The 23,221-nt window shown below is 42.6% G+C and overlaps 2 protein-coding genes across 9 annotated transcripts in view; one reads left to right on the forward strand and one right to left on the reverse strand.

Annotated features, from left to right (window-relative positions):
• LOC105482279 (trimethylguanosine synthase 1) overlaps window positions 1-10,986 on the reverse strand; it is a 52,004-nt gene extending 41,018 nt beyond the window's left edge. Inside the window, exons 1-2 of one of the 2 annotated variants that reach the window (XM_011742307.3) lie at window positions 10,714-10,986; window positions 912-976 (exon numbers count right to left, since the gene is read on the reverse strand). In XM_011742307.3, coding sequence (XP_011740609.2) covers window positions 912-976; window positions 10,714-10,814 — 166 coding nt within the window. In that variant the 5' untranslated portion in view covers window positions 10,815-10,986. The remainder of the gene's footprint in view (window positions 1-911; window positions 977-10,713) is intronic. The other variant, XM_011742306.3, reaches the window with a different exon arrangement.
• A 45-nt stretch (window positions 10,987-11,031) lies between these two features.
• The window catches only part of LOC105482278 (transmembrane protein 68), a 39,231-nt gene continuing 27,041 nt past the window's right edge, over window positions 11,032-23,221 (forward strand). For 2 of the 7 annotated variants that reach the window (XR_987519.3, XR_011607020.1), the window contains exons 1-2: window positions 11,035-11,201; window positions 22,245-22,289. The gene's annotated coding sequence lies outside the window, so the exon portion shown is untranslated. Of the gene's footprint in view, window positions 11,202-11,253; window positions 11,444-22,244; window positions 22,290-23,221 lie in introns of those variants that run through there. The other 5 variants (XM_011742305.2, XM_071068232.1, XM_011742304.2 and 2 more) reach the window with 4 other exon arrangements.

Consider the following 23,221-nt stretch of genomic DNA (forward strand, 5'->3'; position numbering starts at 1 on the left):
GTAACTATGACACTGTACTTGGGCTGACTTTGGCTTCTAACTCCATGCTGTAATTTTCTCTGTGTCTAGAAACACAAAAGGCCTATGTGGAAGGACAAATGCAGTAGGGAAGTTTGAGAGACCAAAGTGAGCCTCAACGTACAGTATAAATTATATCTGTTATTTGGGAAAGTTAACCAAGATGACAGTCTCTTTACTTCAGGCAAAAGACTATAGATGTTCATCTGGAATTTTTATCCTGCAGCATTTACCTCCATAATACACTTCTGATTAGTATTATGATTAGAATTTACATATTCTAAATTGGAGATGGAGTCTTGCTCTGTTGCCCAGGCTGGAGTGCAGTGGCACGATCTCAGCTCACTGCCAACTCTGCCTCCTGGATTCAAGGGATTCTCTTGCTTCAGCCTCCTGAGTAGCTGGGATTACAGTTGCCCACCACCATACCTGGATAATTTTTGTATTTTTAGTAGAGACGGGGGTTTCACCACGTTGTCCAGGCTGGTTTCATACTCCTGACCTCAAGTGATCTGCTTGCCTTGGTCTCCCAAAATGCTGGGATTACAAGCATAAGCCACCACATCCAGCCAGAAACCACATATTCTCTACTTTTCAAAGCTTTAAATTCCAGGTTGCTCATATCTAATGGCGGCAACTCAGGAAGGAACACTGCACAGGGCAAAAGAGGTTGCACTGTCATCACAGGAGCTATAGAAAAATAAAAGATCTGCTTTCATAGAGATTCCAGAACCACGTTATAAAAGAAAATAAAAATTGTCTGATTACAGAATTATTTGGCATTTATATTTTATGCTAACAAATCAATACAATATTATAACAAATTATACATAAATAAACACATTATGGCTAATTTCAGCAAAAAAAGATTAGATAATTTTATACTATATTACCTGAATTGTTGTCACTGTCTCTGATGTAATAGCCTTTTAATCCCAAATTGTATAATTTTCGATCCCTGCAAAGCAGATTAAGCAGTTCATATTGAAATGAATTAAGCCATAAGTTTAGAAGGAAAGAAATCTCAAGCCATCACAGATTAATAAAAAGCTTATGAAACAGAAAAGCAATCTGCTAACACATTTTCCTCACTTACAATGTAGAGGCAATAATACATTTCTCATGGAGCTGCTGTAAGGACTGACAGTATATTAAAATATTTAGCACAATGCTTAACACATGGTAGCATTTATTACTATAACTACTAGTTACTAAAATTAAGGCCAGGCACGGTGGCTCACACCTGTAATCCCAGCACTTTGGGAGGCTGAGGTGGGCAGATCACCTGAGGTCAGGAGTTTGAGACCAGCCTGGCCAACATGGTGAAACCCCATCTCTACTAAAAACACAAAAATTAGCCGGGCGTGATGGCAGGCACCTACAATCCCAGCTACTCGGGAGGCTGAGGCAGGAGAATTGCTTAAATCTGGGAGGCGGAGGTTGCAGTGAGTTGAGATCACACCACTGCACTCCAGCCTGGGCAACAAGAGCAAAACTCCATCTCAAAAAAAACAAAAACAAAAACAAAAACAAACAAACAAAAAAACATTAAGGGTAATTTTTCCTGGACATTGGGGGAAGAATCTGATATTCCTTTTGAAACATAAACAATGGGGTGTTCTCTAAATTTTGTTGTGAGTATAAAATTAACAGTGGAAAGATTTAGCTTACATATGCATAAATCAATATGCACACCCTAATCCATTTGCTAATAAGACAAACTATCCATTGTGAACAATAGACAAGGTATTCATGGTCTGAGCAAAGGTTACCAAAATAAACCTAACAGAACACTTAAAAAAAAGTGAAAGATTTTGCTTTTAATATCTTCCTGACTATAAATTCAGTTGTAATAAACGCCACTGTAACTGCCACAAGAAGGCCAATTGCAAGTGGAAGTTAACATAACTTTTCTAATGGAGCTACAATCAATTTAACTAAATAAAATTCTAGTGTACTTGCTCTATTTCACATTCTCTTGTTTCTTTTTTGGAGATACTATATGAAATGTAAAGTAGGTGGTGACTCAGCAGGATGGTGAACAGGCAAGGGGGTGATGTGCAAATGTGCTTTGGCAGCAACTGGTCCCCAAGAACATAGGCATTGGGGGTGGGGAGCAGGAGCTGCACACGGGGTATCACTGGTCTCCCCAAAAGCACCTAAAGATATGAGGCACTGAGGTGTCAGGTGAAGGAGAGGACCAGTATGGTTGCAAGTTGGTTACAATGAGCAAATATGTAAATATGTTGAAGATAATGTCAGCCAAGATTTTCCTTGTTGAAGGTTACTTATTTACTTTATTTAATATTTTAAAATTTATTTTAATGTTTTTAAATAATTTTTTTTAATATAAATGAAGGTTATTTAAAAACAAGGTGGGCTCAAGACATCATCTGATAGGAAGGAAGGCTAGAAAGAACCCTCAGGTGTTGGGTCAATATTAAGAAATATTGTTATAAACTCATGGCATTTAAGTTTATATACACAGCAGACATAAAAAGTTTTCAAAAGTGTTACGTATGTGTGTATATATGTATGTACACACACATATATAGACACATTCATGTATGTGTGTAAAACACACATCTATACACTGCTCAACTCTCTCTACTAAGAGGGCACAGGAGCAATAAGCACAATGAGCACCCAGCTTTTGGTTTCTAAATACTATTTTCCACTAAAGGAACCAAGTTGCCCTGGAGAAATGACAATTCCAGGTTGGAGCATGAACTGTAAAAGATAAACCTGGGTCATCTTATGCCAGAAGGTTAGGAAGCACTCAACGCTACAAATACCAAAAGGACACAGGAGCCACTTTAAAGAGTTCCCCACTGGCCAAATTAGAGACAGTATCAGCACCAAATTGATGTTAGCAATGGAATATAACCTGTTAGTAAACTAAGAATCTAGATTCCGTGTTAACATAAATGAATAAATACACGGGGAGAGAAGGGAAAGCGCTCCTTACAGAATGCTAACTAATAAATGCAGTAGGAGCGAAGGAGACAAGAACCACTCCTTGGCATCCTTAACAGAGGTACCTGATTCAGGTAGAAGTTATCAAAGAAGGACAAGGCTTGTGGGTTTACTGGAAAACAGGACACTGATATAACACTGGAATATGCCCCCACAAAATACTGATTAATACAGAGGGAACCATTGTGACTTTACAGTAGAAAACCTGGCATTCAGCAACATCACCCATGGTGGTATACTATCTACAAAAAGTGCCTCCTGAGGCCACACAGAACTGGGCACAGCCATCATTTCTGTGGCATTCCTGCTAAGCCATGACCCAACTATTCCTGATGAAACATCAGACAGACCCAAGTTATGCAAGGTCAGACCCCATCTCTAGAAAAAATAAAAAAAATTAGCCGGGTGTAGTGCACACCTAGGGTTATAGCTACATGGGAGGCCGAGCTGGGAGAAATCACTTGAGCCCAGGAGGTTGAGGCTGCAGTAAGCAATGATCATACCAATGCACTCTAGCCTGGGCAGAAGAGTGAGTCTCTGACTCAAAAAAAAAAAAAAAAAAAAAAAAAAAAGCCACGCCAGACAAGGTGGCTCATGCCTATAAGCCTAGCACTTTGGGAGGCAGAGATGGGTGGATCACTTGAGTCTAGGAATTTGAGACAAGTCTGGCACACACGGTGAAACCCTGTCTCCACTAAAATTAACAAAAATTAGCTGGGTTGTGGTGGTGTGGGCCTGTAGTTCCGGCAACTTGGGAGGCTGAGGCATGAGAACTGCTTGAACCCAGGAGGTGAAAGTTGCCACTGCACTCCAGCCTGGGCAACAGAGCAAGACTCTGTCTTTAAAAAAAAAAAAAAAGAAAGAAAAGAAAAGAAAAAGGGAAAAAAAGAATACAAATGAAATTATTTATAATGAAAAGCATATACGTTTCAGTTCAAAAAGATTAAATTCAATGGAATTGATAAGATGGTCATTAAACAGTGTTTTAGAAGTCATTCTGATTCAAATCCAATTGTGTATTATTTTCTGGAGGTGTGAGTTGTGAAATATTCTCAACTTTTTATATTTCATAAACTTACATTCTCTCTCTCTTCTCTTTTAGAAGTAGGGCTTCCTTTTTTTTTTTTTTTTTTTTTTTGAGACGGAGTCTGGCTCTGTCGCCCGAGCTGGAGTGCAGTGGCCAGATCTCAGCTCACTGCAAGCTCCGCCTCCCGGGTTTACGCCATTCTCCTGCCTCAGCCTCCCGAGTGGCTGGGACTACAGGCGCCGCCACCTCGCCCGGCTAGTTTTTTGTATTTTTAGTAGAGACAGGGTTTCACCGTGTTAGCCAGGATGGTCTCGATCTCCTGACCTCGTGATCCGCCCGTCTCGGCCTCCCAAAGTGCTGGGATTACAGGCTTGAGCGACCGCGCCCGGCCAGAAGTAGGGCTTCCTAAACGTAACATCAGTACCTGATCATACTGTGGGCCGTGAATTAAGCATGTAGTCTTGGCTGCCATTGACTACAAGATGACTCTCCTTTCCTGGCCTGCATCTCCTACATAGAGCCAGGTACTTTTTTCTAGTGGGCTTCTTGGTCCCACCACAGTGCTAGCCTGTAAGCCTTCTGGAGGATGGGCCCAGCTTAACAGGTCAGGTCCTGAGAAAGCGGCAGAAAGGCCTTTCCTCATGGGTGAGAGGTAAATCAGATGTCCAAGGTTATTACTAGTATGTTCCAAGGCTACTGTTAATTTGAGGCAGAAAGATCAACAACAAGAGAATACCAGCTCTTAAATTTTTATGAAAACTGTTTCTTACTTAAAACTTGCAAGTATCTCCAAGAGCATTCATCACCGGGAATGATGTATTTCTAATGCCTGGCATTTGAAGAATTTCCATTATGCTTGCTAAGTATTCTCTATAAAGCCGTCTTTGAGTTTGATTAGTGTAACTTAATCCACAGAGCATAATGACTCTGGATGAACTGATGGCCTCAAAAATAGAAGATTTGTTGTAATTGCTGGACCTGGCACATGTAAGGACTAAATAAATCTTAACTACTGACTTGAATTATAAAGCAGGAGACCCAACCTGGATTGCAGTAATCCCACCAAGATACTGCTCTCCTTAGAGCCCTAAGCAGCCACCTGAATTCTTATCCTCATACCTCTGAATACAGCAATCATCACCATGATGCCTAAGTCATCTTTCTATTGCAGTACCCGACACTTGGGTGTCTGAAATAAATGCTGAATAAAAGATTCTTGGAAATCTCTGAAGTACAAGTAGCAATTCCTCTTTTGCAAAGGGACTGTGAATCAGCTTCATTTTCCTTTTTTTAAATTTTTTTTTTGAGACAGTCTCACCCTGTTGCCCAGGTTGGAGTGCAATGGTGTGATCTCAGCTCACTGCAACCTCCACCTCCTAGGTTCAAGCAATTCTCCTGCCTCAGCCTCCCAAGTAACTGGGATTATAGGCGTGCACCACCACGCCCAGCTAATTTTTGTATTTTTAGTAGAAACAGGGTTTCACCATGTTGGCCAGGCTGGTCTTAAACTCTTGACCTCAGATGATCTGCCTGCCTTGGCCTCCCAAAGTGCTGGGATTATAAGCGTGAGCCACTGCACGCAGCTGGATTAATTTTCAAGTAGTAAAATGGAAAGGAAGTCCTTTCTGAAAGTGTTAAAAGGGGATCACAGAAGTAATATGTGACTTGCCCAAGGCCACACAGCTGAGTTTTATAAAAGCAGATAGATATGCTGTCTATAAGGTCACTACTGTTTTAAATTCTGACTCAGGAACCTGTTGGGGGGAAAACATATCAAACAATTTTTTTGTATCATATATGAAAGACTAGAGATCACCATCAGACACTGTCACATGAGTATAATCAGAGGGAAATACAGGCTCTTCAGTTTCCAGAATAGTCCTCTATCTCCACGAATCTATATTAATGTTAAAGTATCTGAACAGAACACCAGTTGTTCTAGTGACTTTAGACTACTTAAATACCTTAATGAGGGAGATTCAATGAAAATGTGTTTTATGCCAACTGGTAGCATAGTAGAAAGGCTCTCATGTCATACAGATGTGGGGTAGAATTCCAAGGCTGTCATTTACTGGCTATGTGATTTTTTTTAGGCCACTACTGAGACTCTGAGACAGGGTCTCATTCTGTCACCCGGACTGGAGTGTAGTGGTACAATCACGGCTCACTGCAGCCTCTACCTCCTGGACTCAGTCTCCAGAACAGCTGGGACTACAGGAGTGCCCTACCATGCCTGGCTAATTTTTTGTATTTTTAGTAGAGATGGGGTTTCGCCATGTTGCCCAGACTGGTCTTGAACTTCTGGGCTCAAGCGATTTGCCTGTCTCAACCTCCTGAAGTACTTGGATTACTGGTGTCAGCCACCACAACCAGCCAAGACTCAATTTTCTACTTGAATAAAGTGAGGATAACAAGATACCTCATGGGGCTGCTAGAAGGCTTAAAAAATTTTTAAATTATTCTGACATTTGTTAAAATGGAAAAGAAAGGCTTTATTTAGTATAACTGTGATAGTAATCAACATAATGGTAGCCGTACGCATGTAATCCCAGCACTTTGGGAGGCCAAGGTGGGCGGATCACTTGATGTCAGGAGTTTGGGACCAGCCTCCAAGGTAAAACTTCATCCCTACTGAAAATACAGAAATTAGCCGGGTATGGTGGTGCACTCCTGTAATTCCAGCTACTTGGGAGGCTGAGGCACGAGAATTGCTTGAACCTGTGAGGCAGAGGTTGCAGTGAGCCGAGATCATGCCATTGCACTTCAGCCTGGGCGACAGAGTGAGACTCTGTCTCAAAAGAGAGAAGAAAAAAAAAAAAAGATAATGGCAATGGAGAAAGAAATTTTGCTTAACTTCAAGTACAGCAAAGACAGGTGAAGATAGCCAATGGGCAGAATTCAGGGGGCGTGGTCAGTGGATGGAAAATTACTGAGGGGAGACATCCAGGGTGGGGGGATTGTTGCTATACCAACAGGATTCTTGCTGAGGGCAGGCCAGAGTGATCAGATACTAAGGGTGGGAAGATTCTTGCCACATGGACTTAGCAGGATTCTAGTTAAAAAAAAAAAACCCCAAAAAACCCAAAACTAAGGGACTAGGCTGGGTGCAGTGGCTCACACCTGTAATCCCAACACTTTGGGAGGCTGAGGCGGGAAAACTGTTTGTACCCAGGAGTTTCAGACCAGCATGGGCAACAAGGTGAGATCTCTGTCGCCACAAAAATAAAAAAAAATCAGGCAGGTATGGTGGTGCACAGCTGTGGTCCCAGCTCTTCAGGAGGCTAAGGTAGGTGGACTGCTTGAGTCAGGGAAGTTGAGGCTGCAGTGAGCCGTGATTGTACCATTGCACTCCAGCCTGGGTGACAAAGTGAGACCCAGTCTCAAAATAAACCTCCAAAGACCAAAAAAAACAAAACAAACAAACAAAAAATACCCAAGAACCACCCCACCTCCACCAAAAAAAAACAACAAACAAAAAACTAAGGGACTTGGAAGGACTCTTGTTAAAACTGGACCAGACAGGTTGAAGACAAGTCCCAAATGACAAGGCCTAATCAAAAGGAGAGCTCACTCAGAGGAGCCTGTGTAAAGTTTGGCTAAGGAGCGCCTCTGTCAGTACAAAATATAAAACAATTAGTGGTGGCACTTAATAAGTCATCTAAGGGAGGAGACCACCCCTCATACTGTCTTATGTCCAATTTCTGCCTCCAAAGAAAGAAGTAAAAACTAAAAGGCAGAAACGAAATCCACAAGCAGATAGCCCAGCGCCACACCCTGGGCCTAGTAGTTGAAGACCTAATCGGTTATTTGCATAAAAAAGGCACTACACAGGCTCCGTGGCTCATGTTTGTAATCCCAGCACTTTGGGAGGCCGAGGCGGGTGGATCACAAGATCAGGAGATCCAGACCATCCTGACTAACATGGTGAAACCCCGTCTCTATTAAATATACAAAAAATTAGCTGGGTGTAGTGGCAGGCACCTGTATTCCCAGCTACTTGGGAGGCTGAGGCAGGAGAATGGCATGAACCCAGGGGGCAGAGCTTGCAGTGAGCAGACATCACGCTACTGCACTCAAGCCTGGGCGACAGAGCGAGACTGTCTCAAAAAAAAAAAAAAAAAAAAAAAAAAAAAATTTAAAAAAAAAAAGGCAATGAAAAGGACACTGTGAAGATCCCTGTCCAGTTCGGTTCCTTTCTAATTACCGGTGTATGCAGCCCCCAGTCACGTACCCTCTGCTTGCTCAATCAATCACGACCCTCTCACGTGGAACCCCTGAGAGTTGGAAGCCCTTAAAAAGGACAGGAATTACTCACTCGGGGAGCTCGGCTCTTGAGACAGGAGTCTTACTGATGCTCCCGGCCAAATAAACCCCTTCCTTCTTTAACTCGGTGTCTGAGGGGTTTTGTCTGCAGCTCTTCCTGCTGCAATCAATTGATCCAAGGGATTTAGTCAATTCTAGTGGATATATAGTCCTCATTTTGCTTGATATTTTGGCAGCTTTCCAATGTTGATTATATCTTCACTGAAACACTTGGTAACAGTGTACTTCGGCTTGTCTGTTTCCTAGTTAATCCATCTCTTCTTGTCTTTAAAAAGTGTTGGAATTCCTCAAAGATGGATCCCACTCCCCCACACTTCATTAATGGGTTTAATTACTATCTAAGGCTAAATGGCTCAAGTTTTTAGAACTAGCCCAGACTTCTCCAGTGCTCCAAATCAATATATCTAACTACTTATACTCTTGGTTATCTCACAGGTACTCCCAAATCAAAATATATAAAATCAAACTCATGATCTCATCTTCGTTGACCCAAAATAAAACCCATGATTCTCCATTTATCCCTACCTCAGTGAAAGGCAGCAATACAATTCAATCCCCACTCCCAACAAGTTTTCTCTTATCTTTCCACGTTTCTCCATTTCTACTGCCATCTATCCTAATTCAAGTCACCATAATCTCTTGCCTAAACAATGGTCTTAAGTGGTTCTCTTCCTCCAAACAATCCTCCACACTGTGGCCTGAGTAGTATTTTAAATATGCAAATCTGATCGCGTCATTCCCCAGCTTAAGGTTTTCCTATAGTCTACAAAGTCCTGCAGGTTTTGACCCTGCCCACCGTGCACACCCTATCTTCTTTCTTTCCCAGTCTTTTTTTCTTTTTTCTTTTTTTTTTTTTTTTTTTTGGTGGGGGGACAGGCTCTGTCATCCAGGCACGACAATGGCTAACTGCAGCCTGGATCTCCTGGGCCCAAGAGAGCCTCCGGCCTAAGCCTCCCGATTAGCTGGGACTACAAGCATGTGCCACCACAGCTGGCTATTTTTTTAAAAAAAAACTTCAGTACAGATGAGGTGTGGTTATGTTGCCCAGGCTAGTCTCCAACTTCTGGGCTCAAGCGATCCTCGCTCCTCGGCCTCCTAAAGTGCTGGGATTATAGGCGTGCACAACCGTGCCCGCCGTTCCTCCCAGCCATTTTGTTCAGTTTGGCAGGCTTTCTTTTGCTCCCTCAAGGCCTTTACTGAGTTCAGCCTGCAGAGAACGCTTCCTCCCACTGAAACTTACGCCAATTTATTCCCGTTAGACCTCTCTGCAAAAGCTACTTCCTCAAAGAAACTTCTGTGACCCTTGGAAAAACTTACTTGTTTTCACAGCACCCTGCACTCCTCTCTCATGGCACTTATAACTATAACCAACCAAGTAATAATGTAACCAATTGTCTTAATATTGATCTTCTTTGCTAGGAAGTAAACTCAAGACAAGTAGGGACAGAATGTCTTGTACCTCCGTGCCTACCAGCATACTTGATATACAAGAGCACAAAAAACATTTTCAGAATGATTGTATGATTACATGCATGCCTGACTAAAAAGGCTACAATACTTTTTACATTAAATTTAACACGCTTAGCTTCTTTTTGCGTTTTCAAATTACTCCACAAAATTACACGAGAAAAATGAATTCCTTCAAACTTAAAACCTACTATATTAAACTATATTAAAAGTCTATCACATAAAATTCAACTCCACAAGATTTAACTAACAAAATAAGCATGTGAGATTAATATACCCGTTATAGAGATTCAAGTGGCTTAACTCACGCATTTAATACAAAGAAAACAATTCCTAAAATTCTCTTGACGGTATTTTTCCTGCATACTAGCTCTTTTCCATGTAGGGCAATTTTTACCTGATACAAAGATTTCCCCAAAATAAAGATATCACAAAAACTGATGTAAATATAGTTGTCTTTTATCTCAACTAGTTTGAAGTTTTAATTATGTGCATCTGGGCTTAAGTAGATTTTCAGGTTTAAAAAAAGACGTTAACCAAAGCAAGTCACTCAACTTTAAACTTTCACTTTATGACATCATATCCACTAGAGATTTCATTTTACATGTAGCTTTCCCCCAATTTTTAAATGTCCCCTCGATTTACAAACGTGAGATGGCATATAGCACCTACGACATTTTTTCATAGCAGCCTAACAAGTAGATGTAGTCCTTCACTTAAAAATAACAGCAGTGGGCGACCACTCCGTCATGTCTGAGGGTTTTGTTTTTCTTAAACATCACCGTGCCCAAGGGTCAGATGCTCTGGCTGGTTTCAGAGATAAATTACAACTACGTTTGCAATACCTACATTTCTGGGTAATGACTGTGCTAGAAAATGAAGAGATTCTCGTTTCTACTTACTCTACAAATGCCCTGGAGCAAAGGCACAGGATCTTAGAATCCTCCCGCTCCTCAATGAAGAGAAACATTTCCGCCACGCGGCTCCACTTCTCGCAGCACATTTTACCACTTCTGAGGCAGCTCTGCCGTTCGCACCCCGGGTCGCGCCTGCCGGGCCTCGGCTCGGTTACTGGTGACCTAAACCAGGCCTCGCCGGCAAGTCCTGGATGAGAAGTTAGGAACCGGCCCGGGGCCGCTCGCGCCGAGAACTAGCCCGGACGCCGCCGCCGGAAGTGGCTCCGAGCCGCCACGGGAAGGGGCGGGACCACGAGCGCGGTGTCACCCCCATCGCGGCCCGGCCTGCAGCCTCCGCTTGACTTTTTCACACGGGTAGCTTAGGAGGAATCCGCCGCGCAAATCTGTCCGCCCCCTTGGCCATTGAGCCCCCGAAGAGCTTCTGTCGCCGCTCTAGGGTAAAGGAGAGCTGCTCCTGCCCCCGCCTTTCTGAGGTGCGTCGGCCCCCGCGCTTCTCCCGCTCGGGCGTCGGGTCTGGCGGGGCTGGGAGCGGCTGAGGCCGCGCGCGTCCAGTCTCCCAGAAGCCGCCTCGGAATCCCCAGTCTCTGCGCGGGCAGGCTCGGCTTCCCGCTGGGCTCCGTCGCCAGAGTGGCCGGGTGTGGAGATCCTTCCTCTTCTGGGTCAAATGAGCCTGCTCTTCCCGCCCCTCTTCTCCCCTCGCGCTCTAAAACCTTCGGTTCGGCGAGTTTCATCCTAACGCTTCTGGTGGGGCGAGGCGTCTCTAGCCTCACTAGAGGCCTCTAGGCTTGCCCATTGGCTTCGCTGGTTCCGGGACCCAGGTCGAGCGTCCAGTGTAAAAGCCGAGGGGAAGTGTGTGGTGATCCCGAGAGTGTAGGGGGAAGGCCGCGTGGGTAGAGCGTTCGTATCCAGACCGATCAGGCTTGGAATCCTGGTCCTAACCTGTGACCTGGGCAGGCGACTTCACCTTTCTGAGCCTAACTTTGATCACCTGTGAAATGGGGATGATTAATAGTAACTACTACATGAGGCTGCAGGGAGAACTAAACGAAACGGTGTATATTACACCTTTCTTTTGTGCTCTTAATCGTTGGCGTCGGTTTGGACCTTGTAGGCGCCAAGTGCTGTCTTGGTCCCTGGGGTTTGCAGCCTGTAAAACAGGTCTCTGCCTTCAAGTTACTAATTATCTAATAAGAAAAAAACGTTCATGTGCGCATAAATAGGATGGAGCAAATGGAAACAGCAGCATTGCTGGATCTGTAAAAAGCAGTATTTGGTGTGTGGTATTCATGGAGGCTGCACTGGCAGCTTCTTCAGAGACAAGCTCAGACTTGAGAAGTTGGAGCGCTTAGGACGTGTTTGGTGCTACCAAATGCCAAAATAGTATTCGTACTTCTTTAGAACTATATAAAAACTGAGCTAATATTCAGGCATTTTGAATGGTCACTAGCATTTTGGCCACATTTACTAGTTAGTGGAAGTATGCATTTTCAAATGTTTATGCCCATCTCCTCACTACTGCCCTGCTTTGAGGTCAGAGATGGACTGATTTTGGTGGTTCAAGAAGATAAGAGTGCTGCACAGTTACAGATATACCAGTATAGATGTGCAGCATTATTGGGATGAGTAGCTGGGTTACGATAATAAGGGTAGAACAGTAATTATGAAACAGAGTGTAAGATTTTAGCTAGAAGTTGGGCATTCTAGGATTAAAAAAGAAAACTCCTGAAGGGTCATTTGTATCAACCTCGAGTTTAAAGCTTGAAATTAAAAAAAGTATTAAAGCTAAACGGATTAGCTTTACCAGCTATCTTGACAAATATTAAACTGCAGCTTTATTCATGGTTTGAAGTAGAAGTCTTATTCAGTAAAACAGTGCTTGCCTCTGTTAAACCATTATTAAATATGCAGAAAGGAAACAGGAAAACTTGTGTTTCAGTGACTACATCTTTTAATTGGCATTTTCAGAATGTTTTCAATGTGGCTTATGTACTGAAAGTAAAATGGAAAAGTACTGGTAATGAGTGTTCAAAATATATATTCCTTCCGTCCGTCCGTCCGTCCGTCCTTCCTTCTGTCCTTCCTTCCGTCCGTCCTTCCATTCTTCCTTCCTTTTTTTTTGAGACGGGATCTTGCTCTGTCACCCAGGCTGGAGTGTAGGGGCGCGATCTCGGCTCACAGCAACCTCCACCTCCCAGGCTCAAGCAATCCTCCCACCTCAGCATCCCGAGTAGCTGGGGCTACAGGCATGCCACCATGCCCGCCAAACTGTGTGTGTGTGTGTGTGTGTGTGTGTGTTTGTGTTTTGTAGAGACAAGGTTTTGCCATATTGCCCAGACTGGTCTTGAACTCTTGGGCTCAAGTGATTTGCCTGCCTCAGCCTCCCAAAGTGTTAGGATTATAGGCATGAGTCACTGAACCCAGCCTAAAATAGATACACTTTCTTAAGGTTTTATTGAAAGCCAAAAAATTCTCTGTTCTGATGTATTAATTTTTGAAATACTCTGATTTTAACCATCTATAAGGTCCATATCCTCACCATCAATGTCAATATGGTGATATTTGAGCTTGTCAACTTTTTTTTTTTGGAAATGGAGATTCCCTCTTTTTGCCCAGGCTGGAGTGCTATGGTGCGATCTTGGCTCACTGCAACTTCTGCCTCCCGGGTTCAAGTGATTCTCCTGCCTCAGCCTCCCAAGTAGCTAGGATTACAGGCATGTGCCACCACACCTGGATAATTTTGTGTTTTTAGTAGAGACAGGGTTTCTCCACATTGGTCAAGCTGGTCTCGAACTCCTGACCTTAGGGGATCCTCCCGCCTATGCCTCCCAAAGTGCTGGGATTACAGGCATGAGCCACCGCGCCCGGCCTTGTCTACTTGTTTTTACAAAAGTTGCATGATTTCTAGATAGGGAAATTAAGATACTTCATATATAATGCATTAGACTATGTTTATTTTAGATTTTTAGGGACAGGGGGCAGTAGAAAATAGCCTGGAATTTTGGTAACTAAAATATTGTATTTCCCCCAAAACTTCTTCTAATACATAGAGTTTTGGGTTTTTTTTTCTACCCTCTGAGACAGGGTCTTGCTCTATTGTCCAGGCTGGAGTATAGTGGTGTGATCATTATAGCTCACTGCAGCCTTGACTCTGTGGGCTCAAGCAATCCTCCTGCCTTGGCCTTCTGCGTAACTGCAACTTACAGGAACGTGCCACCATGCCTGGCGAACTTTTAATTTTTTTGGTAGAGACAGGGTTTCACTATGTTGCCCCCAGGCTGGTCTCAAACTCCTGAACTCAAGCAGTCCTTCCACCTTGGCCTTGAAAAGTGTTGGAATCACATGAGCCACCCTGGCCCATGTCATTTTTCTTGGATTGAAATAAAGTGATAAGGAATCAGTTACATCTCAAGGTAAATTGACCGGGAAGGGGAAGGGCCAGGCAGAAGTATAGGGAAGACAGAAATTGCAGTCTTAATATTTTCAGTCTTTCTGTCAAGAGGGAAAAAGAGAGATATATCAAAGAAAGTGTATTGGAAGCCAGACTAGGAGGTAAGAGGACTAAATCTTAATTTTAGTTCTTGGCTTTTACTGAATTAGTTTAGTAATTTTAAGCAAGCAAACTTGGCTTTCTGTATTTACTTTTTTTGTTATCTGCACAATTAAGGGGTTGCATTCATTGAGATTTAAAGACACTTTATCATATTATCAAAAGTAAGTGCTACATTTTACCTACTGAAAAGCATTTTATTCAAATTCCTGTGATAGTTCCCTAGTAGCAGGTTTTAGGATACCATTTTGATCCAGATTTTTATTAAAGATTTAGATGAGGCCAAGTGGCATGGCTCACGCCTGTAATCCGAGCACTTTGGAAGGTGGAGGCGAGCAGATTACTGGAGGCCAGGAGTTCCAAACAAGCCTGGCCAACATGGCGAAACCCCATGTCTACTAAAAATACAAAAATTAGCTGGATATAGTGATGCTTGCCTGTAGTCACAGGTACTTGGGAGGCTGAGGTATGAGAATTGCTTGAGCCTGGGAGGTGGAGGTTGCAGTGAGCCGAAATGGAGCCACTGCAGTCCAGCCTGGGTGACAGAGCGAGACTCTGTCTCAAAAAAAAAAAAAAAAAAAAAAGTTTTAGATGAACACAGTTCAGTTGTATATTTAGCCAGCATTTGTTAGGTGCCTACTATGTGCCAGAAAGTATTCTAAGTGTTTTTCGTATGTTTTCTCAGATAACTATCTATTTTATTTACTGACATATTTAGAATAGTGTCTGGCACAAACTTCTCTGGGCCATCCACTTGTACATTGTATCCTGTCTCCTTTGGCCTAGTCAAGGACAGAGCTCTAACAATTATCTCCTCTCCTACATCATCCATTTCTCTCTACCATTGATGAATTATCATTGACATTGAACATGGCTATGTTTTCTCCTACCTTTTTTTTTTTTTTTTTTATTTGAGATGGGAGACTCGCTCTGTCCCCGAGGCTGGAGTGCACTGTCAGAATCTCGGCTTACATAACCTCTGCCTCCTGGGTTCAAGCAATTCTTGTGCCTCAGCCTCCCAAGTAGCTGAGACTACAGGTATGTACCATCATGCCTGGCTAATTTTTGTATTTTTAGTAGAGACAGGGCTTTACCATGTTGGCCAGGCTGGTCTTGAACTCCTGACCCGAAGTGATCCACCCACCTTGGCCTCCCAAAGTGCTGGGATTACAGGCATGAATCACTGTGCCTGGCCTTTTTTTTTTTTTTTTAAAGACAGAGTCACTTGCTGTTTCACTGAGGCTGGAGTGCAGTAGCTTGATCATGACTCACTGCAGCTTCTACCTCCCAGGCTCAAGTGATACTCCCCCTTCAGCCTCCCAAGTAGCTGGGACCACTGGTACGTGCCACCATGCCCGGCTAATTTTTAATTTTTTTTTCTTTTTGAGTGGAGTCTCACTCTATTGTCCAGGCTGGAGTGCAGTGTCATGATCTCGGCTCACTGCACTCTCCGCCTCCTGGGTTCAAGCCATTCTCGTGCGTCAGCCTCCTGAGTAGCTGAGATTACAGGAATGCACCACCACACCTGTCTAATTTTTACATTTTTAGTAGAGATGGGGTTTCACTGTATTACCAAGGCTGGTCTTGAACTCCGGACCTCTAAGTGATTTGCCCCCCCTTTTGGCCTCCCAAAGTGTTGGGATTACAGGTGTGAGGCACCGCACCTGGCCTAAATTTTTTTTTAGAGACGAGTTTTTACTGTATTGCCTGGCTGGTCTTGAACTTATGGTTTCAAGTGAGCCTCCTGCCTCAGTCTCCCAAAGTGCTGAGATTATAGGTGTGAGTTACCATGCCTGGCCTCTATCTTAAAAGCAGCAGCTGCAGCAGCAGCAGCAGCAACAGCAAGGAACAACTCACCTGTGTTCCCTTCTAGATACCCACCTGTTTCCTCTGTGAGTTTTTATATTTGCTGTTTCCAATTCCTTTTCTCCCATTCATTCTTGAACTTCAAGGGTAAAGGGGAGCGGCTTCTGTCCTCTCCTGTCCAAAGTGTTTTGCTCCCCACGATACCAAAACAGCTTTTATCAGGGTTTGCCAGTTTCCTCTGTGTTGTAAAATCCAGTGATCAATTATCATTTGTTTCTTTTTTTTTTTTTTTAAAGCTATCTCCTACAGGAAGGAAGTGATCTCTTACCTTACTAGGCCTGTCAGCAGCATTTAAAACAGCAGAATATACCTTCCTTCTTGAAGCTCTTACTTCCAGGATACTACTGCTACAAGGAGGAAGCTGGCTTGTCATTGTCTTCCCAATTTCTAAATTGTTGGGTGCCTCAAGACTCAGTCCTGGAAATTCTTTTTTTTGAGACTGAGTTTTACTGTTGTTGCCCAGGCTGGAGTGCAGTGGCATGATCTCGGCTCACTGCAACCTCCGCCTCCCAGGTTCAAGTGATTCTCCTGCCTCAGCCTACCGAGTAGTTGGGACTACAGGCGTGTACCACCACGCCCGGCTAATTTTGTATTTTTGGTGGAGACGGGGTTTCTCCATGTTGGTCAGGCTGGTCTCGAACTCCTGACCTCAGGTGATCCTCCCGCCTCGGCCTCCCAAAGTGCTGGGATTACAGGTGTGAGCCACTGTACCTGGCCAGAAATTCTTTTTTACTCTGTATTTGTTCCCTGGAGGGATTTTCTGTAGTTCCATGGTTTGAAATATTGTCTATATGCTACCAATTCCTAGATTTATATCAGGGCCATCCACTTATACCGTATATCCTATTCCTGATCTTCTGCTAAACTACTGATGTCCAGCTGCCTACTTAATGTCTTCATTTGGATGTCCAGTAGACATCTTAAACTTAACATGTTTAAAGTGGAATTCTTGATCTCCATCCCACTCTCAAACCTGTTCTTCCTGCAACTCCGTTTGTTTAGAAGCAAGCAAATAATGATGATAATGATGATAGCAATAGTTAATGCTTATATGGCAGAAAGCACTCCTCTAAGAGTTTTTTAACAAGTAATCTTCACGATAGCTTTATTAGGTAGATGCTGTTATTTTTATTTTACAGATGAAGAAACTGAGGCAGAAAGATATTTAAGTACTTGCTAGGTGACACGGTAAGTGGCAGAGTCTCCCAGGATACAAACCCAGGTTGCCAAAACACCATATAATTATCTCAGATTCTACATCAGTTTATTAGCAAATCCTGTTGGCTTTATCTTCAAAATATATCCAGAAACTGACCATTTCCTACTGCCTTCCCTCTGCCACATGTATGTAAGCCACTTTCATCACTTATCGCAATTATTGCAATAACTTCCTACTTGCTCCCTGTGCAGTATGTTCTCAACACAGCAGCCACTTAAAACCCAAACCAGGCAACCTCACCCTTCTGCTCAGTGCCCTCTGATGCCTTCTCCATCTCACTTAGATAAAAGCATGCATAGAAAGCTCTACGGTGTTGCCTCTCTGGTCCATTTCCGAGTGCCCTCCCTGTCACTTTCTCAGCCTGGCATCCTTGCTGCTCCTCAGGCCACACCAAGTGCACGTATTTTGCACTTGCTGTTCATTTAGCTAGGAATCTCTTCCCCTAAGTATCCACACGGTTTGCCTCCTTACTTCCTCAGGTTTCTGCTCAAAAATATCTTTTAGAGAGGTCTTCCCAGAATGCCCTATATAACATAGCAACCCCCTCCTTTCCCATATTCCTGTGCCTGACATAGAACTCTATATTCTTCTTTTTTTTTTTTTTTTGAGATGGAGTCTTGCTCTGTCGCCCAGGCTGGAGTGCAGTGGCCGGATCTCAGCTCACTGCAAGCTCTGCCTCCTGGGTTCAGGCCATTCGAACTCTATATTCTTCTTACACTGCTGTTTATCTATCTCCCTAGCACCTGTCATCATCTGACCTAGTATGTATTTACTAGTTCTTTGTTTATTGTCTATCTTCCCCCTCTAGGATGTAAGCCACTTGAGGGTGTAGACTTTGCTTTATTTGCTTCTGAGGAAATGCTTGGTATATATTAGGATACATAGCTGCTAAATAGGTCTTTATAGAATGATTTATCATCTTCATTTTCAGAGAAACAATGAGACACAGAGGTGTAACTTGCTTAAGGTTGTAAAGCCAGTATTCCAGTATGTGCAGTCTGGCTCCTGAGCCCATTCATGTCATCCACTGTGTTCCTGAAACAGACCGAAAGGATGGGCTATGTCTTAGCCCATCCCATGAAAGTTAATAAGCAGATTAGATGTATAATCTTTGCTGGACTCAAAAAGGTTTTTTTCAAGTGCAGTTTGTAGAGATGTAGAAAATAGTAGCATATTTTTAGCTGAATGAGTTAGCATGATAGAGTTACCAAAAAAGCTGCTGTGATTCTGTGAATGATAGTGATAGCAAACATGTAACAGTGATTACATGTAAGGTATTGTGCCTAGAACAATCTTTACACAGATTAGCCCATTTAATCACAGTAATCTCATGAGGTAGATAGGATTATTATCCTAGTTTTATAGGTTTTAGCAAACCAAGGCACAGGGGTTACCATACATGGTATTGTCAGTATCAGATATCTGGAGTCAGCAACTTGGAGTGGTCTTGAGTGCCGAAAGGTTAAGAAACCAGGGGCTGATAAGTGGTTGAAAGAATTAAGGATTCTGACTGGAGAAGGAATTTTGTGGCTCATGGCAGCTGTTTTTAAACTTACAAGGTTGTTTAGTGGAAGAGGGTCTGTGGTACAGAACTAGGTCCAGTAGGGAAAAGTTACCGGGGAATAAGTATAAGGAAGACCTTTTTAGTAGTTCTGATAGATGGTTGTGGAGACTGAATGGGACACCTTTTGAGTTTCTGTTCTGAAAGGGTTTAAATCAAAATCAAGTTTGAATGGCCATTTGTAGGCAGGGTTCTTACATACAGCAGTGTTAAGGGACTACTAGGTCTCAACAAAAGTTTCCACGTAGTCCACTCACTGGATCTCTGCCTGTACTGTGACCCTCTTCCCATTACTGTGTTCTTTAAGTATGTATAATCAATCACAATGTAGATTAGGAGGATAAGAGGTGTAATTCTATTACCAGTTTGTCTGGGGAGGTCTGAAACAAAGTTTTTAAATCACAGAATTTGGCCTGGTGCGGTGACTCACAACTGTAATCCCAGCAATTTGGGAGGGCGAGGTGGGCAGATCACATGAGGCCAGGAGTTGGAAACCAGTCTGGACAACATGGTGAAACCCTGTCTCTCCTGAAACTACAAAAATTAGCCGGGCGTGGTGGTGCATGTCTGTAATCCCAGCTACTTGGGAGGCTAAGGCACAAGAATCATTTGAACCCAGGAGGCAGAGGTTGCAGTGAGCCACTATACTGTAGCCTGGGTGACAGAGTGAGACTCTGTCTCAAAAGAAAGAGAAATCACAGGATTTTACTATCCTGTTAAAAATTGATAATGTGGGCTGGGCGTGGTGGCTCACGCCTGTAATCCCAGCACTTTGGGAGGCTGAGACGGGCAGATCATGAGGTCAGGAGATTAAGAACATCCTGGCTAACACAGTGAAACCCTGTCTGTACTGAAAAAATACAAAAAAGTTAGCTGGGTGTGGTGACGGGCGCCTGTGGTCCCAGCTACTCGGTTGGCTAAGGCAGGAGAATGACGTGAACCCGGGAGGCAGAGCTTGCAGTGAGCACCACTGCATTCCAGCCTGGGTGACAGAGCGAGACTCCTTCTCAAAAACAAAAAAAAAAAAAAAAAGGAAATGTGACTAGATTATTGTAGGAAATTTTATTAAGCAGTAGTTAGGGTCAGATCATAAAAATGCTGATTGGTTTTCAGGGCTAGGAAAAGCTGCTTTTAACATATATGAGGGGTTATGTATTTCGTTAATTTATTAACAACATTTAAAAGCTCTTTTTAAGTTGAGCTATAATTTACCATAGCATTCACTATTTAAAAGTGTATAGTTCAGTGGGTTTTAGTATATTTACAAGATTTTACAACCATTACTACTAATTCCAGAACATTTTCATTATCCCAAAGATACCTCTGTTTCTTCCATTAACAGTCACTCTTCATTCTCCCCTCCCCAGCCCTGACAACCACTTAATTTTTCTGTCTGTATGGATTAGCCTGCTCTGGGTATTTAATAGAAATGGAATCATACAGTATGTGACTTTTTCGAGGCTGGACAACATCCTATTGTATGTATATGCCACATTTTATTTATCCACTCAGTTGTTTCCACTCTTTGAGTATTATGAATAATGCTGCCGTGAACATTTGTGTACAAATTTTTATGTGAATACATATTTTCAATCGTTTTGTGGATATATACCTAGGAATAGAATTGCAGGGTCATATGGTAACTCTGTGTTTAGCTTTTTGAGAAACTGCCACACTGATTTCTACAGCAGCGACCCCATTTTACATTCCCATGAGTAGTATAGGAAATTCTAAATTCTCTACATCATCATCAAGTACTTGATAATTTCCATTTTTGGTGATTTTCTGTAGCTATCCTAGTGGGAAAAGCTCTCATTTTAAAAAGCATTACATTTCAGCTGGGTGCAGTGGCTCACACCTATAATCTGAGCACTTTAGGAGGCCGAGGCGGGTGGATCACCTGTCAGAAGTTCACGACCAGCCTGGCCAACATAGCAAAACCTCATCTCTATTAAAAGTACAAAAAAAAAAAAAAAAATTAACCAGCCGTGGTGGCGCACACCTGTAGTCCCAGCTACTCGAGGGTCTGAGGCAGGAGAATCACATGAACCCAGGAGGCAGTGGTTACAGTGAGCCAAGATTGCCACTGCACTCCGGTCTGGGCGACAGAGCGAGAATCTGTCTCAAAAATAAAATTAAGAATAATTAAATAAAAGTTTTAGATTTTGATATATTGCATTCTAAATGATCAAACATGGGTAAATTATAGTGATTTGACTTTTTTATTTTTATTTTTTGAGATGGGAGTTTTACTCTTGTTGTCCAGGCTGGAGTACAATGGTGCAATCTCAGCTCACTGCAACCTGCACCTCCCAGGTTCGAGCGATGCCTCAGCCTCCCGAGTAGCTGGGACTACAGGCGTGCACCACCACTCCTGGCTAATTTTGTATTTTTGGTGGAGATGGAGTTTCACCATGTTGGTCAGGCTGGTCTCAAATCCCCAACCTCAGGTGATCCGGGTGCCTCGGCCTCCCAAAGTGCTGGGATTACAGGCGTGAGCCACTGCACCCGGCCAGTGATTTGGCTTTTTATGTGGATTGATTAGATTATGATATAAATAAAGCCCAAGTTGTGGGCTCAATGTTTGCTATGTTCATCTCCCGTTACCATAACAGACCCAGACTTCTCACAAGTAAATGCTATTGGTTACAAAGAAGTTAGATGAAATGTTTCATTCCTGGGAGAACAAGTCAGTGCCTGCCTTCCTAATAAGCCAGTTAGCAAGATAATCTTGGAATAAAAACAATAAGTTTTTCTTACATGTACGTCTCTTCCTCTCCTTTCATCCTTTGCTTTCACGTATTCACTTTTTGCCTCAGATACAAAGGACTTGAGATAATTTTCAGTGAGATTATATAGTATGGAATAATGATAAAATAGCTGTAAGAATAGAATCAAAGTATGGAGAAAGGAAATCTTTTGTAGGAAAATATTATCATAGGGCTAATATAATTGTGTAATTGAATATTATGTTTCACCTTCAGCTTATCTGGCAAAGTTACTAAAAAGAATCATAGTCAGTTATACATTTTCATACTTTTTCTCCTAAGAAACAAAGCTTTTGAAAGCTTTGTTTAAAAAAAATTCTTAGGTGGGGCTCTGTATAGTGACACTAAACAGTATAGAGTTGTCCTCACCAAAGCAATGATAGCATGAATGTACTTTTTAATTGTAATATACCAGTGTGGGCCTGTGATCATATTTCCCAAACATTTATGAATGTCTCTTGCTGTTGATTTTATAGAAATTCTAATTTTAGGTATTAATGATTATCTTTTTTTCTTAGTAATTTATTTCTTACATTTGTTTACTGTGCTTTCCAGAATACAGACATTGAAGTTTGGGACAAGATATTTATCTAACTTCTGGTAAGTCAAATAACTGTTTTAGAGAGTGAATTCGTAAAATAATTATACAGCTATATTTTCAGTCATTTAAGATTTAAGATAAAAGCAGTACTGATAAATTTTTATTGCATAATGAACTTTTTTGTAAATCTGTTTCTCTATTTAAAAAAAAATCCATAAATGTATGTCATCATTTCCTAAAGAATTGGGTTACTTTTACTGAATTAGATAGATATTGATGTTTTCTTTTGTGCAAAGTTATCTCAATATGGCTGGGCACGGTGACTGATGCCTGTAATCTCAGCACTTCGGGAGGCTAAGGTGGGTGGACCACTTGAGGTCAGGAGTTTGGGACTAGCCTGGCCAACATAGTGAAACCCTGTCTCTCCTAAAAATACAAAAATTAGCCAGGCGTGGTGACACATGCCTGTAGTCCCAGCTACTCGGGATGCTGAGGCAGAAGGATTGCCTGAACCCGGGAGGCGGAGGTTGCAGTGACCGCGATCGTGCCACTGTTCTCCATCCTGGGCAACAGGGTGAGACTCCATCTCAAAGAAGAAAAAAAAAAAAGTGATCTCAATATGACCTGGTTTAAGATCTAAGTTTTCAACATGATCCAGTTAAGATAGGAGTCAAATTATTAAAATCAATCTGAAATTGTTATCCTCATCAGCTTTATTTTCTTCTCTTTTTTTTTTTTTTTTTTTTGAGACGGAGTCTTACTCTGTCGCCCAGGCTGGAGTGCAGTGGCTGGATCTCAGCTCACTGCAAGCTCCGCCTCCCGGGTTTACGCCATTCTCCTGCCTCAGCCTCCCGAGTAGCTGGGACTACAGGCGCCCACCACCTCGCCCGGCTAGTTTTTTGTATTTTTTAGTAGAGACGGGGTTTCACCGTGTTAGCCAGGATGGTCTCGATCTCCTGACCTCGTGATCCGCCCGTCTCGGCCTCCCAAA

This window comes from Macaca nemestrina, chromosome 8, assembly GCF_043159975.1.
Source record: "Macaca nemestrina isolate mMacNem1 chromosome 8, mMacNem.hap1, whole genome shotgun sequence".
In the NCBI taxonomy this organism is placed as follows: domain Eukaryota; kingdom Metazoa; phylum Chordata; class Mammalia; order Primates; family Cercopithecidae; genus Macaca; species Macaca nemestrina.